Genomic DNA, 14,700 nt, shown 5'->3' on the forward strand with positions numbered 1-14,700 from the left:
AGGGGCACAAGATCAGGCTGACTGGCTTCAGAAAGGACAGTTGGGTGCAGGGTCGCCACTCAACAAGTGGCGGTGATCGCAACAGAGCTAACATTACTTTCTCATGGCGAGACAGATGGACGGAAGTCAACCAGGCTGTTGGGAGAGGTTTGACTTCTCTGAGTTTGTTCCCATAAAGGGAGCACCAATGGTCATGCCAAAGTGACCTGATACACTGATAGAGAAAAGTATGAATATCTTGCAAGGGAACAGAGAAAGAGGCGGGCTGACCAAGATGGACTGCAGCCTTGGCTGCAGCATCATTCCCAGGCACACCAAGATGGCCAGGAACCCACATGAACTTCACTTGGGCTCCCCCATCCAGGAACAAATGGAGGCTGTCCTGGATCCGTTGACCAATGTCGTGGACTCGATCTGGATCATCCAGACTCTGAAGGGCAGTGAGGGAGTCAGAGCAGATCACACAGTGAGTGAGCTGGTGCCTCCGGACGTAGTGAACAGCCTGATAGGGGGAAAAAAGCTCTACAGTAAATATTGTGCACTAGTCTAGAAGCCGGTATTGAAACTTATCATCCCTGATGACAAAAGCACAGCCGACACTGTGGGTGGACTTGGAACCATCAGTGTACAAAAATATGCTATTGGCAAGTTGTGAGCGAAGTTCGAGAAATTTACAGTGATAGGTAAGCTCAGGAGTCGAATCCTTTGAGAACGAGCTGAGGTCAAAAAGAACACAAACCTGTGCCTGAAGTCAAAGTGGCGAAGGGCTCTCACGCATTCGGAAAGTGGCAGGAAGTGTAAACTGCAGCTGCTGAAGCAGGTGACGAAAGCAGACACCAGGAGGCTGCAGAGAAGAGACTTACATCTCGTATTGGTGGTCAAGAATGTCATCAAAAAAAGGGTCAAAGATTGGGTGGCCTGAAACGGAAGATGGCTGACACGCATACATACTGGGTAGGATGTCGCGCTGGTATGACAGTGGTAGTTCACCGGCTTCTGTGTAGAGACTCTCAACTGGTCTAGTATGGAAGGCACCAATGGCAAGACGGATCCCCAAATGGTGTATTGTATTTAGATGGCGTAAGATAGACGGCCCTGCAGAGGAGTAGACAATGCATCCACAATCCAACTTGGAGCGGACAATAGATTGATAGAGGTGGAGAAGGACAGTCCGGTCAGGTCCCCAAGAGGTACCACTCAATAGATGAAGGACATTGAGGGACCAGGTGCAGTGTGCAACCAGGTAGGACACGTGGGGAGACCAACTAAGTTTCCTATTGAACGTAAGCCCTAAGAACTTCGTTGCACCCACGAACGGGAGAGCATTTTGGCCCAATCACAAGGACGGTGGAAGAAACGCCTTGTACCACCAGAAGTTGACGAAAATGGATTTGGTAGCAGAAAAGTGGAAACCATTTGTGACACTCCACAAACAGAGATGGTCCAGACAACGCTGAAGACAGTGTTGCAGGAGACATTTCCGCGGGGAGCTGCAATAAATAGCAAAGTCGTCAACGAAAAGAGAGCCGGAAATGCCAGCTGGAAGGTAATCCATAATTACGAAGAGGACGACACTCAGTACCGAGCTCTGAGGCACCCCATTCTCCTATGATAAGGTGTGGGATAAGGTGGAACCCACACATACCCAGAAATCTCAGCCTGTTAAAAATTCCCGGATTAAAGTGGGAAGCCGACCGCGAAGGCCCCATGTGTGCATAGTACGTAGAATGCCTGTCCGCCAACAAGTACCATAGGCTTTCTCCAAATCAAAGAATATGGCCACTGTTTGTTGCTTCTGCAGAAAATTATTCATGGTGAACATCGACAGGGTGACTAGATGATCAAACGCTGAGTGGCGCTTTCGGAGCCCACACTGAGCATTAGTGAGAAGATAGTGTGACTCCAGCCACCACACTAATCGACCATTGATCATGCGTTCCATCACCTTACAAGTGCTGTTGGTAAGGGAAATTTGACGATAGCTGGAAGGAAGAGATTTATCTTTACCAGGCTTAGGTAGGGGAACAATAATAGCTTCACACCAAAGCGTGGGAAATACACTGTCAGTCCAAATACAGTTGTAGGTATCGAGGAGAACGCGTTTTCCTGCAGGAGGAAGATTCTGCAGAATGAGGACATGGATTTTATCAGGCCCAGGAGCAGAAGACCTGGATGAGGAGAGAGCACGCTCGAGCTCCCTCATAGTAAAATGAGTTTTGTAGCATTCTCAATTCAAAGGGAGAAGAGAGATTGCACAAGCCTCCTCCACCTGTTACTAAGGAAGGAAGGCAAGATGGCAGTGGGTGGAGCTTGAAGCCTTCACAATGTACCGGCCCAAAGTGTTAGAAACATCGACAGGGTTGACTATGACGTTTCCCGCCACAGTCACACCAGGAATCGGGGAGTGGGCGGTAGTCCCAGAAAGCCTGTGCAGGCCACCCCTAACGAGAGTGGATGGAGTAAAACTGTTGAACGAGCTAGTGAAGGAAACCCAGCATGCTTTCTTTCTTTCCTTAATAGCACGACGGCACTGTGCACATAGCCACTTGTAGAGGATGTAGTTCGTTAATGTAGGATGACTGTGAAAGACACGAAGCGCACGTCGTCGGGCACGAATCGCATTGCCGCACTCCACAGACAACCAAGGGACCAGGACCTGATGGGGAGAAGTAGCAGTACGAGGGATAGAGGATTCGGCAGCTGAGAGAGTAACGTCCATGAGGTGCTTGACCTGATCATCACAGCTGGGAAACGGCCGTTCATCAAAGACTGCCAAGGAGGAATATAGCCTCCAGTCAGCAAGAGAGAATTTCCAATGAGTGGGGGGCCACTGTGGCGGGGTATGACTGTACAAGTGAGTCACACAAGGGAAGTGGTCACTCGAGTAAGTATCAGAAAGAGCACACCACTTGAGACTTTGAGCGAGCTGGGCAGAGCAGATTGAGAGGTCAAGTAGCATTAACTGTGCGTGGAATCAGAGAGAAATGTGGCTTCACCTGTGTTAAGGCACACAAGATGATTAAGATGATCCACCAAAAGAAAACCTCTTGGGCAGGTGACAGGCGAGCCCCAAAGAGGATGATGGGCACTGGTGTCACCAAGGAGCAGAAAGCGTGGAGGAAGCTGAGCAACAAGCTGCATCAGGTCCGCCCTAGTGACAGCAAAAGACAAAGGGATATAAATGGTGCAGAGGGAAAACCTAAGTTCGGGAAGGAAAACACAGGCAGCAACTGCTTGCAGGTGGGTGTGCAAGGGGATAGGAAGATAAACAACATCTTGCAGAAGCAGCATGACCCCACCACGATCAGGAATCCCTGCTGTAACGAGAAGGTCCATCCGTAACGAAGTAAAATGGGAAAGAGCAAAACGGTCTTGAGGACGTAGCTTGGTTTCTTGGAGACAGACTACAAGTGGACATTGCGATTGCAGGAGCAGCTGGAGATCCACCCTGTTAGACCAAAGGCCACAAATATTCCATTGGAAAAGGCCCATAAAATTTAGGAACACTGAAGAATGGAGAAGAAACACTCCACCGCTTAGCGCGAACAGTCGAGGTAGGACGGCCACTGGAATCCACAGGTCCATCGTCCATCAACTCAGTGGGATCAACAGAGCTTCCCCGGTGTTGGTCAGTTGAAATGGACTGACGAGTTGAAGAGGGCCGACGAGTTGGAGATGGGGAAGACTGTTTGCCTTTGGATGACATTTGGCGATTGGCAGAAGAGCCAGACGGCTGCGAACTCGAGGTAAGCAAGAATTCTTCCCGGGAATAATCCTTCTTGAATTGACGGTTTGCTGGCTGCATTGCAACCACCTTCACCGGTGAGGGCGAAGAACGGGTAGCAGAATCTTCAGCCCGGGAAGCAGGAGATGGAATGTCAGCTTCAAGGTGAGGCGACTTTGCCACCATCGAACTGAATTGTAAGTCACAAGTTTGCGTAGCCATGTTTTTCGTGGGATGGGGAGAGGCTAACACAGTGTTGTAACTTCCTGGCGAAGGGACATTTGGTTTACAGATTGCCAACAGTTTATAGGCAACAGGACAAGGTACCTTCTTCTTCACCCTTAACTCCTGAACAGCCCGCTCGTCTTGATAGATGTGACAAGAATGAGAAGAAGCAGCATGGTCTCCATGACAAATAATGCAACGGGTGGAAGGAGGTGGACAGGCTCCCTCATGTGCATCCCTGCTACAAGTGACACATTTGGCTGTGTTTTTACATGACATGATGGTATGACTGAATTGGTGGCATTTATAACACCTCAGCAGATTGAGAATGTAAGGTCGCACAGAGATGACTTCATAGTCTGCCTTTATCTTGGTACGAAGCATTAACCGATTGAAAGTCAGGGACAATGTGTGAGTGGGCACCAAATACTTCTTCATAACTCGATGAACAGCAGTAACGCACTGATCCGATAGATAATTCATCCTCTGTCAAATCATCCAACAGCAGGGTGTACACAACACCGCGGGACAAGTTAAGTGTGCTGTGAGCCTCCACTTTTATAGGGTATTCATGGAGGAGTTGGGACTTGAGTCGTATCTGGGCCTGGAGAGCACTATCAAGTTCCAAAAGCAGAGTTCCAGTGGGAAGACGGAAGAATGACTTCACAGGGACGGCGATAACAAAGGGGTTTACAGTAGCACAAGTCTGGTTTCCGTCTAAATGTGACACTATCAGATATTGACGCGCAACAGGAAGAGACATATTGAGGCAGGAGCCTCATTCCACTTTCTTTTATGTGAAACACTCTGAGAACGAGAAGGAAAATGAGTCATTGAGAGAAAGTCCCCATGAATGGCAGCGGGGCGGGGGCGAGAGGCCAGTGCAGGGTGGGAGAGGGCGGGGGGTGCAAGTGAAGGGCGGGAGAGGGGGAGAGGGGTCAGAGCAGGCCGGGAGAGGGGGGAGAGGGGTCAGAGCAGGGCGGGAGAGGGGGGGCGGGCCGAGTGCGGGGCGGGAGAGTGGGGGGCGGGAGAGTGCGGGGCGGGCGAGTGGGGGGCGGGAGAGTGCAGGGGGGGCGAGTGCGGGGCGGGAGAGTGGGGGGCGGGAGAGTGGGGGGCGGGAGAGTGGGGGGCGGGAGAGTGGGGGGCGGGAGAGTGGGGGGCGGGAGAGTGGGGGGCGGGAGAGTGGGGGGCGGGAGAGTGGGGGGCGGGAGAGTGGGGGGCGAGTGCGGGGCGAGTGGGGGGCGAGTGCGGGGCGGGAGAGTGGGGGGCGAGTGCGGGGCGGGAGAGTGGGGGGCGAGTGGGGGGCGGGAGAGGGGGGGCAAGTGCGGGGCGAGTGCGGGGCGGGAGAGGGGGCGAGTGCGGGGCGGGAGAGGGGGGCGGGAGAGGGGTGGCAAGTGCGGGGCGAGAGCGGGGCGGGAGAGGGGGGGCGAGTGCGGGGCGGGAGAGAGGGGGGGCGAGTGCGGGGCGGGAGAGAGGGGGGGCGAGTGCGGGGCGGGAGAGAGGGGGGGCGAGTGCGGGGCGGGAGAGAGGGGGGGCGAGTGCGGGGCGGGAGAGAGGGGGGGCGAGTGCGGGGCGGGAGAGAGGGGGGGCGAGTGCGGGGCGGGAGAGAGGGGGGCGGGAGAGGGGCGAGTGCGGGGCGGGAGAGAGGGGGGCGGGAGAGAGGGGGGGCGAGTGCGGGGCGGGAGAGAGGGGGGGCGAGTGCGGGGCGGGAGAGAGGGGGGCGGGAGAGGGGCGAGTGCGGGGCGGGAGAGAGGGGGGCGGGAGAGGGGCGAGTGCGGGGCGGGAGAGAGGGGGGCGGGAGAGGGGCGAGTGCGGGGCGGGAGAGAGGGGGGCGGGAGAGGGGCGGGAGAGAGGGGGCGGGAGAGGGGCGGGAGAGAGGGGGCGGGAGAGGGGCGGGAGAGAGGGGGCGGGAGAGGGGGCGGGAGAGGGGGGCGGGAGAGGGGGGCGGGAGAGGGGGGCGGGAGAGGGGGGCGGGAGAGGGGCGGGAGAGGGGGGCGGGAGAGGGGGGCGAGTGCGGGGCGGGAGAGGGGGGCGAGTGCGGGGCGGGAGAGGGGGGCGAGTGCGGGGCGGGAGAGGGGGGCGAGTGCGGGGCGGGAGAGGGGGGCGAGTGCGGGGCGGGAGAGGGGGGCGAGTGCGGGGCGGGAGAGGGGGGCGAGTGCGGGGGGGCGGGAGAGGGGGCGAGTGCGGAGGGGCGGGAGAGGGGGGGCGAGTGCGGGGGGCGGGAGAGGGGAGCGAGTGCGGGGGGGCGGGAGAGGGGGGCGGGAGAGGGGGGCGGGAGAGGGGAGAGTGCGGTGCGGGAGAGGGGGCGGGAGAGGGGGGCGGGAGAGGGGGGCGGGAGAGGGAGCGCGGGAGAGGGCGCCGGGAGAGGGGGGCGGGAGAGGGGGCGCGGGAGAGAGGGCGGAGAGGGGGGGCGAGTGCGGGGCGGGAGAGGGGGGCGCGGGAGAGAGGGCGGAGAGGGGGGGCGAGTGCGGGGCGGGAGAGGGGGGCGAGTGCGGGGCGGGAGAGGGGGGCGAGTGCGGGGCGGGAGAGGGGGGCGAGTGCGGGGCGGGGGAGGGGGGGGGGCGAGTGCGGGGCGGGGGAGGGGGGGGGCGAGTGCGGGGCGGGAGAGGGGGGGCGAGTGCGGGGCGGGAGAGGGGGGAGAGTGCGGGGCGGGAGAGGGGGGAGAGTGCGGGGCGGGAGAGGGGGGAGAGTGCGGAGCGGGAGAGGGGGGAGAGTGCGGGGAAGTGGAGGGGGAGAGTGCGGGGAGGTGGAGGGGGAGGGTGCCGGGAGGTGCAGGGGGAGGGTGCCGGGAGGTGCAGGGGGAGGGTGCCGGGAGGTGGAGGGGGAGAGTGCGGGGAGGTGGAGGGGGAGAGTGCGGGGAGGTGGAGGGGGAGGGGGAGAGTGCGGGGAGGTGGAGGGGGAGGGGGAGAGTGCGGGGAGGTGGAGGGGGAGAGTGCGGGGAGGTGGAGGGGGAGAGTGCGGGGAGGTGGAGGGGGAGAGTGCGGGGAGGTGGAGGGGCAGAGTGCGGGGAGGTGGAGGTGGAGGGGCAGAGTGCGGGGAGGTGGAGGTGGAGGGGGAGAGTGCGGGGAGGTGGAGGTGGAGGGGGAGAGTGCGGGGAGGTGGAGGTGGAGGGGAGGGGGAGAGTGCGGGGAGGGGGAGGGGGAGGGGCAGAATGCGGGGAGGTGGAGGGGGAGGGGCAGAGTGCGGGGAGGTGGAGGGGGAGGGGCAGAGTGCGGGGAGGTGGAGGGGGAGGGGCAGAGTGCGGGGAGGTGGAGGGGGAGGGGCAGAGTGCGGGGAGGTGGAGGGGGAGGAGCAGAGTGCGGGGAGGTGGAGGGGGAGGAGCAGAGTGCAGGGAGGTGGAGGGGGAGGAGCAGAGTGCGGGGAGGTGGAGGGGGAGGAGCAGAGTGCGGGGAGGTGGAGGGGGAGGGGCAGAGTGCGGGGAGGTGGAGGGGGAGGGGGCAGAGTGCGGGGAGGTGGAGGGGGAGGGGGCAGAGTGCGGGGAGGTGGAGGGGGAGGGGCAGAGTGCGGGGAGGTGGAGGGGGAGGGGCAGAGTGCGGGGAGGTGGAGGGGGAGGTGGAGGGGGAGAGTGCAGGGGTGGAGGGGGAGGGGGAGAGTGCGGGAAGGGGGAGAGTGCGGGAAGGGGGAGAGTGCGGGAAGGGGGAGAGTGCGGGAAGGGGGAGAGTGCGGGAAGGGGGAGAGTGCGGGAAGGGGGAGAGTGCGGGAAGGGGGAGAGTGCGGGAAGGGGGAGAGTGCGGGGAGGTGGACGGGGAAAGTGCGGGGAGGTGGAGGGGGAAAGTGCGGGGAGGTGGAGGGAGCGTGGCCGAGTGCGGGGAGGTGGAGGGAGCGTGGCCGAGTGCGGGGAGGTGGAGGGAGCGTGGCCGAGTGCGGGGAGGTGGAGGGAGCGTGGCCGAGTGCGGGGAGGTGGAGGGAGCGTGGCCGAGTGCGGGGAGGTGGAGGGAGCGTGGCCGAGTGCGGGGAGGTGGAGGGAGCGTGGCCGAGTGCGGGGAGGTGGAGGGAGCGTGGCCGAGTGCGGGGAGGTGGAGGGAGCGTGGCCGAGTGCGGGGAGGTGGAGGGAGCGTGGCCGAGTGCGGGGAGGTGGAGGGAGCGTGGCCGAGTGCGGGGAGGTGGAGGGAGCGTGGCCGAGTGCGGGGAGGTGGAGGGAGCGTGGCCGAGTGCGGGGAGGTGGAGGGAGCGTGGCCGAGTGCGGGGAGGTGGAGGGAGCGTGGCCGAGTGCGGGGAGGTGGAGGGAGCGTGCCGAGTGCGGGGAGGTGGAGGGAGCGTGCCGAGTGCGGGGAGGTGGAGGAGGATGGAGCGGGCCGAGTGCGGGGAGGGGGAGGAGGATGGAGCGGGCCGAGTGCGGGGAGGGGGAGGGAGCGGGGTGAGTGCGGGGAGGGGGAGGGAGCGGGGTGAGTGCGGGGAGGGGGAGGGAGCGGGGTGAGTGCGTGGAGGGGGAGGGAGCGGGGCGAGTGCAGGGAGCGGGGCGAGTGCAGGGAGCGGGGCGAGTGCAGGGAGCGGGGCGAGTGCAGGGAGTGGGGCGAGTGCAGGGAGCGGGAGGGAGCGGGGTGAGTGCAGGGAGCGGGAGGGAGCGGGGCGAGTGCAGGGAGCGGGAGGGAGCGGGGCGAGTGCAGGGAGCGGGAGGGAGCGGGGCGAGTGCAGGGAGCGGGAGGGAGCGGGGCGAGTGCAGGGAGCGGGAGGGAGCGGGGCGAGTGCAGGGAGGGGGAGGGAGCGGGGCGAGTGCAGGGAGGGGGAGGGAGCGGGGCGAGTGCAGGGAGGGGGAGGGAGCGGGGCGAGTGCAGGGAGGGGGAGGGAGCGGGGCGAGTGCAGGGAGGGGGAGGGAGCGGGGCGAGTGCAGGGAGGGGGAGGGAGCAGGGAGGGGGAGGGAGCAGGGAGGGGGAGGGAGCAGGGAGGGGGAGGGAGCAGGGAGTGGGAGGGGGTAGGGAGGGGGAGGGAGCAGGGCGGGGGAGGGAGCAGGGAGGGGGAGGGAGCAGGGAGGGTGAGGGAGCAGGGAGGGGGAGGGAGCAGGGAGGGGGAGGGAGCAGGGAGGGGGAGGGAGCGGGGCGAGTGCAGGGAGGGGGACGGAGCGTGGCGAGTGCAGGGAGGGGGACGGAGCGTGGCGAGTGCAGTGAGGGGGAGGGAGCAGGGCGAGTGCATGGAGGGGGAGACTGAAATGCTAATCATTTCTGCAGAACATAGTAAATTACATGTCCTGAGACGATGGACATCCTATCTATGGTCGTTCAAGGGTTTTTGTTTTCTTCTGAACATGAGTTTATCTTCACTATACAGTACTGTGAATGGGAATGTGGAGAGTGGGAAAGTTTGTCAGAGTATATCTGCTGAGACAATTGAGTGGAGGAGGCACATTGCCTTACGAATGTAAGTGAGAGGGCAATTTAAAGATGGATGGGGAAGGGGGCAAAGAGAGAGAGAGATAGAGAGAGAGAGAGAGAGAGAGAGAGAGAGAGAGAGAGAGAGATAGGTAAACGCCTGGGGGTAGTTAAAGTTATGTAATTAATTTTTTGTTTGCAGATACATGTCTCCAATCATGGTACACAATGAAATCTACATGCCATAGTACTATAGCATGACACTATAAAAACCAAAACGACATGGCACAACTGCTTAATCAAATGGAGATGGGCATAACCACTTTCTTTTGGTTCTGCTGGTAATGTGCTATGGTACTGTGGCATTGAGATTTCAATGTTAACCATGACTGCAGACAATTATCTACCAACAAACAAACAAAATAATCATATAACTTAATTTTTTTGGTTATAATTAAAATGTTGTGGCTACCACTTAGACAAAGATTATATGATGTTGTGGCCACCAGAGCTGTGAGGTTAAAAGATGTGTTAGTGTAACAGTTTCCACTTAACACGGTTGAAGAGAAGCTGGTGTTGCCAGCAAAGAAAGAGGTGAGACACTGTGTTATCCATATGACGGGTGTAAATTAGCCTCTGAAGATGACCACGCTGTGCGGGGTAGTGTGCTGTATAACTAGATGGTCAAATGTGCCCTTGACCATACAATTTAATGATCCTTTGCCCCTTCTTCCAACAGAAACAATATTTTCCCACCACCTTACTTATGTTACATTTTACACTCTTGTTCACTGTTTTCTCAGATGTGTCTTCTTGCTACAGAGGAATTTCATTGTTCAATTCTTTTTATGTGTTTGTTTCATTTTTTTCAGACACAAACTCAAAGTTGGCCAAATAAATCTGATATAACAGATAACACAGAAAAAGCAAACAGCATTCAGGTCACAAACCATTCGCTACATACCTTGTTTGGTGTAATAATTATTACACCCGCAGGTCAAAGGAGGTATATACAAGCACCAAAGTTACACCAGTTTGCAAAAATCCTGTACCCAGATGCAATGCAGTAAGACATATCAACACATGGAAAGTGATTTAGAAGGATAAACATTTTCTGAATTTCGGAACAACTATTCTATATTTTGTGGTGAAATTACTAAAAATTTAGTAATTACATGCACAACTCAGAAAACTCAAACTGATACAGAATACAAGAGAACTTGCAGATATACAAAACACAGTTACATGAGTTGGACAAAAGTTGGGATGAGCTCAAAAAGTTCTTAAAGACAGTTTGATTCAGCTTTAGTCACACTCCACTGATTTCTGTGCTTTGAACTGAAAATGATAAATCCTGCAAACATGGTATATACAGTTGAATACTTACTTTGACCATCACAGATTATTGCAGTTCACAAATGATGTCAGTCAAGAATAGACTTAAGTTTTCTAAGACCTCATTTGCAAATATATGTGTAAAGATAACTATTCAATACATAAGAGAATGCAGTAAGACATAAATAAGCACTATGTTTAACACAGTAACTCATCTTTTTAAACCCCACCCCCAAACTTTTCTTGTATCAATGCCTTTAGAGACTGGTTAATAGAAAGCCTTTTAGCTCAGTAATAACATGGGCCTGAACAGTGTCACTTTCAAGACATTTATGCAGAATGGTCTGTTGAATTTCCCATGTCCTAACACGATAATATTAGCTTTCTTTTATTACTCTTTGTGATTCAAAGGAACAATCGGCTCCATTGTCCTGTAGCACTTGCCATGCCAACACGTACTTTCTCACCACTTTTGTCTGGCCTCACTTGCCCTGTCTTGCATGGCAGCTCACACTGTCTGTCTGTCTGTCTGCTACAGCCACAGAGCTGCAGTATACAGTTACTAATTGTTCTGTGTATTATGTTGTCTGTGTTATGACATATCATTAAATTGAATATCGCCCTAGACTATTTTGCAAATGCTCCATCGAATGGCTACATTCAATTCCACAGTTACTTCTTGTTCATGTGCCTTCATACTACTCAACATTTCCCTTAAATACTGCACTGGTTATCTTTATTCATGCCAGTGTTTCTGGAGGATAATACACTCCTGGAAATGGAAAAAAGAACACATTGACACCGGTGTGTCAGACCCACCATACTTGCTCCGGACACTGCGAGAGGGCTGTACAAGCAATGATCACACGCACGGCACAGCGGACACACCAGGAACCGCGGTGTTGGCCGTCGAATGGCGCTAGCTGCGCAGCATTTGTGCACCGCCGCCGTCAGTGTCAGCCAGTTTGCCGTGGCATACGGAGCTCCATCGCAGTCTTTAACACTGGTAGCATGCCGCGACAGCGTGGACGTGAACCGTATGTGCAGTTGACGGACTTTGAGCGAGGGCGTATAGTGGGCATGCGGGAGGCCGGGTGGACGTACCGCCGAATTGCTCAACACGTGGGGCGTGAGGTCTCCACAGTACATCGATGTTGTCGCCAGTGGTCGGCGGAAGGTGCACGTGCCCGTCGACCTGGGACCGGACCGCAGCGACGCACGGATGCACGCCAAGACCGTAGGATCCTACGCAGTGCCGTAGGGGACCGCACCGCCACTTCCCAGCAAATTAGGGACACTGTTGCTCCTGGGGTATCGGCGAGGACCATTCGCAACCATCTCCATGAAGCTGGGCTACGGTCCCGCACACCGTTAGGCCGTCTTCCGCTCACGCCCCAACATCGTGCAGCCCGCCTCCAGTGGTGTCGCGACAGGCGTGAATGGAGGGATGAATGGAGACGTGTCGTCTTCAGCGATGAGAGTCGCTTCTGCCTTGGTGCCAATGATGGTCGTATGCGTGTTTGGCGCCGTGCAGGTGAGCGCCACAATCAGGACTGCATACGACTGAAGCACACAGGGCCAACACCCGGCATCATGATGTGGGGAGCGATCTCCTACACTGGCCGTACACCACTGGTGATCGTCGAGGGGACACTGAATAGTGCACGGTACATCCAAACCGTCATCGAACCCATCGTTCTACCATTCCTAGACCGGCAAGGGAACTTGCTGTTCCAACAGGACAATGCACGTCCGCATGTATCCCGTGCCACCCAACGTGCTCTAGAAGGTGTAAGTCAACTACCCTGGCCAGCAAGATCTCCGGATCTGTCGCCCATTGAGCATGTTTGGGACTGGATGAAGCGTCGTCTCACGTGGTCTGCACGTCCAGCATGAACGCTGGTCCAACTGAGGCGCCAGGTGGAAATGGCATGGCAAGCCGTTCCACAGGACTACATCCAGCATCTCTACGATCGTCTCCATGGGAGAATAGCAGCCTGCATTGCTGCGAAAGGTGGATATACACTGTACTAGTGCCGACATTGTGCATGCTCTGTTGCCTGTGTCTATGTGCCTGTGGTTCTGTCAGTGTGATCATGTGATGTATCTGACCCCAGGAATGTGTCAATAAAGTTTCCCCTTCCTGGGACAATGAGTTCACGGTGTTCTTATTTCAATTTCCAGGAGTGTATTTATCATTTTGTATCTCTTACAACAATCATCAACTGTCCACAAGAAAAAAAAAAGGAGAATGATTGTTCTATCATTACTTGACCAAGACAAATATCTGTGCTTGAAACACAACTGTATTCACAGATGAAAAGGAGTTCACTGTAAATATGTTACACTAATGGCAGTTGTGAAAAGCAACAGAATAACTATATATTTAATTACTGTGTACACTGACCACTACATAAGAAGTTTATGTATTCTTCAATATAATGGAGCATGGCAATGCTGTGTTGCTAAATGTCGCATGCTGAAAATGCAATGTTTCGCTACAAGTGCATTTTTATGATCATATTATCCAAATAAATAGTTGATGGTAGTAGCATATTACCTGTTGGGATAGGAGTACTAGCTGTCAATGTCTCACCAGTGGAGTTTTTGTACTGCTCTTGAAACTTCATGACACAAGCATAGCTGCAGAAATTACGAACAGATGAATCTGACATGGCCAAGTGATACTGCATTCGCGTGAACACTGAACACATGTCACACAACATCCTGTTGACAAATATATCAACTAATGACACTTCAAGCATACCTACTACATATACATTGAGTTGAACAGAACAGTATTAACATATGTATGTGGAGAATGAGTGGGGAAGGTGAGATCTATAACTACAAACAAGGGATATCAAGCATAGTAGGCTTAGGTGGAAGGAAGGTGAGGTAACAGTAGTACAGGTATTGTTTAGGAGAAGCATAAAGAAGTAACACTGCAAGACTGCAAATCCATATTATATGTTATGTAAATTTATGGTAACAGGTTCTTCCATTGGTTCTTAGTAAAACATAATAATATATTAAAACCACAATATTGCATATGTTTTACAGGATTAATTTATTGAGGGTAACCTGGTTTTGGCTTACAAGGCCATCATCAGAGTTTAACTGCCTATCACCACCAAAGAAGTCACAATATTCGTAAAAAAAAACCATTGGAAAATATCTTACTCATCTAGATTAAGGCACACACACACAGTAAATATCAACTTTAACAGTGCAGTAGTTATGCAATTTAAAAGGTAAAAAGTTGTACAATAAATAAATATAAAGGAAGCAAACAGGAAAAAAATTAACACTAAACTCTAAAACAGTGCCTACATAATTGTTTACATTATAAACAAACTCAATAAAATAAAATAACATTAGTACTTGACAATGCTGCTTCAAGAGGTATTGCACTTGGAAAGTGATACAGAAACAAGTTAAAAGAAAGAATTAACAATCCTAAAAACAGCACATATGGAGTACATAGCAATCAGAAGAAAATAAAATGAAATGAATAAATAAAGGGAATCAGAGCAAAACGAAGGAACAGATAGTGTGGGAAGTGATGAAAAAGTGATAGAGGAAGTATTAAGTTGTATTTGGTCATTTAAGATTAAATCATGACTGTGGGCTAGAATTTTGTTGATTCCCAGGTCTTCAAACATATTGAGTCTTTGGCCTTTGTTTGCAAAGTGAAGGACATGGGATTGTGGCTAGTAGTTGTAGCCCTCACTCAGTACATGCTCAGAAAATGTGGAGTCTTAATCCTGCAACCTCGAGCTGTGTTCGTGTTCAGCCAGTCTAGCTGCTATGTCTCTGCCTGATTGACCAATATAAAACTTACCACAATCAGGACAAGTAATTTTGTATACCCCCTTGTTGGACAAAGGCCAACAACTATCTGTTAGCAGCCCTGGAAATTAATGAACATCTAGCCCACAGTCCTGATTACTCTTCTCAACTTCACATAATACTCTCAGTTTTCCATTACTTCCCGTACTATCTCTTATTTCATATTGCTCCATTTTTCTGTATTTATTCATTTCTTTTTTTTTTGCGAGTAAATGAGTATGTACTCCATATATTCTGTTGTTATGACTTAATTCTTTC

General features: G+C 54.5%; 1 protein-coding gene across 1 annotated transcript in view; it reads right to left on the reverse strand.

Moving 5' to 3' along the window:
• LOC126248409 (uncharacterized) overlaps positions 1 to 14,700 on the reverse strand; it is a 410,584-nt gene that overhangs the window by 89,790 nt on the left and 306,094 nt on the right. Inside the window, exon 11 of the mRNA XM_049949365.1 lies at positions 13,151 to 13,317. Within this exon, the coding sequence (XP_049805322.1) occupies positions 13,151 to 13,317 (167 nt within the window). The remainder of the gene's footprint in view (positions 1 to 13,150; positions 13,318 to 14,700) is intronic.

The sequence above is a fragment of the Schistocerca nitens genome, chromosome 3 (genome assembly GCF_023898315.1).
Source record: "Schistocerca nitens isolate TAMUIC-IGC-003100 chromosome 3, iqSchNite1.1, whole genome shotgun sequence".
Lineage (NCBI taxonomy): Eukaryota > Metazoa > Arthropoda > Insecta > Orthoptera > Acrididae > Schistocerca > Schistocerca nitens.